Consider the following 898-nt stretch of genomic DNA (forward strand, 5'->3'; position numbering starts at 1 on the left):
TCTCTGTCCCAAAAAATAAATAAAAAACGTTGAAAAAAAAAATTAAAAAAAAAATACTACTACTAATAATCTCCTGATAATCTCAGCTATTGTTAAATAAAATTGGTTGAGCGTATAACTAACATGGAATGAGGTGTTACACTTTGTCAATTTTGATTAATGGAAATTTTAAGGAATAAATGTCTCTATTAACGTTTTGCTCCTTTATTTTACTATCCTACTGGAAAACATCATCTAATTTAAAGGGAAGTTTTAGTTTTGAGCATGATTTGTTGCAATTAATGCAACTGCCTGGCTCAGGTCCTAAACATTTATTTTTTATTTTTTATTATTTATTTTTTCTTTAAATTTACATCCAAGTTAGTTAGCATGTAGTGCAACAATGATTTCAAGAGTGGATTACTGGTGGGGACTGCTTAGTGCCGGGCCTTGCAGTTTTGATCTTTTCTTCTCCCGGAGTCGAGGCCTCTGCTGCAGCCATGTTACGCCAGATCTTCGGTCAGGCCAAGAAGCATCCGAGCTTGATCCCCCTCTTCATATTTATTGGAGCGGGAGGTACTGGAGCAGCACTATATGTCTTGCGCCTGGCATTGTTCAATCCAGATGTCAGTTGGGATAGGAAGAATAACCCAGAACCCTGGAACAAATTGGGTCCCAACGATCAATACAAGTTCTACTCAGTGAATGTAGATTACAGCAAACTGAAGAAAGAAGGTCCAGACTTCTAAATGAAATGTTTCACTATAAAGCTGCTTAGAATGAAGGTCTTCCAGAAGCCATCCGCACAATTTTCCACTTATCCAGGAAATATTTCCCCTCCGAATGCACGAAGTCATGTTGATGTATTGTGTTGGGGTTTACACTGACTAATAAATATCTGAAACTTGAAAAAAAAAAA

General features: G+C 36.6%; 1 protein-coding gene across 1 annotated transcript; it reads left to right on the forward strand.

Annotated features, from left to right (window-relative positions):
- Positions 1 to 407: 407 nt before the first annotated feature.
- LOC132672515 (cytochrome c oxidase subunit FA4) lies at positions 408 to 898 on the forward strand. The gene has a single exon (XM_060624642.2). The coding sequence runs from the start codon at positions 480 to 482 to the stop codon at positions 726 to 728; it is 249 nt and encodes an 82-aa protein (XP_060480625.1). The 5' UTR covers positions 408 to 479; the 3' UTR covers positions 729 to 898.

This window comes from Panthera onca, chromosome C1 (genome assembly GCF_046562875.1).
Source record: "Panthera onca isolate mPanOnc1 chromosome C1, mPanOnc1 haplotype 2, whole genome shotgun sequence".
NCBI classification, from domain to species: domain Eukaryota; kingdom Metazoa; phylum Chordata; class Mammalia; order Carnivora; family Felidae; genus Panthera; species Panthera onca.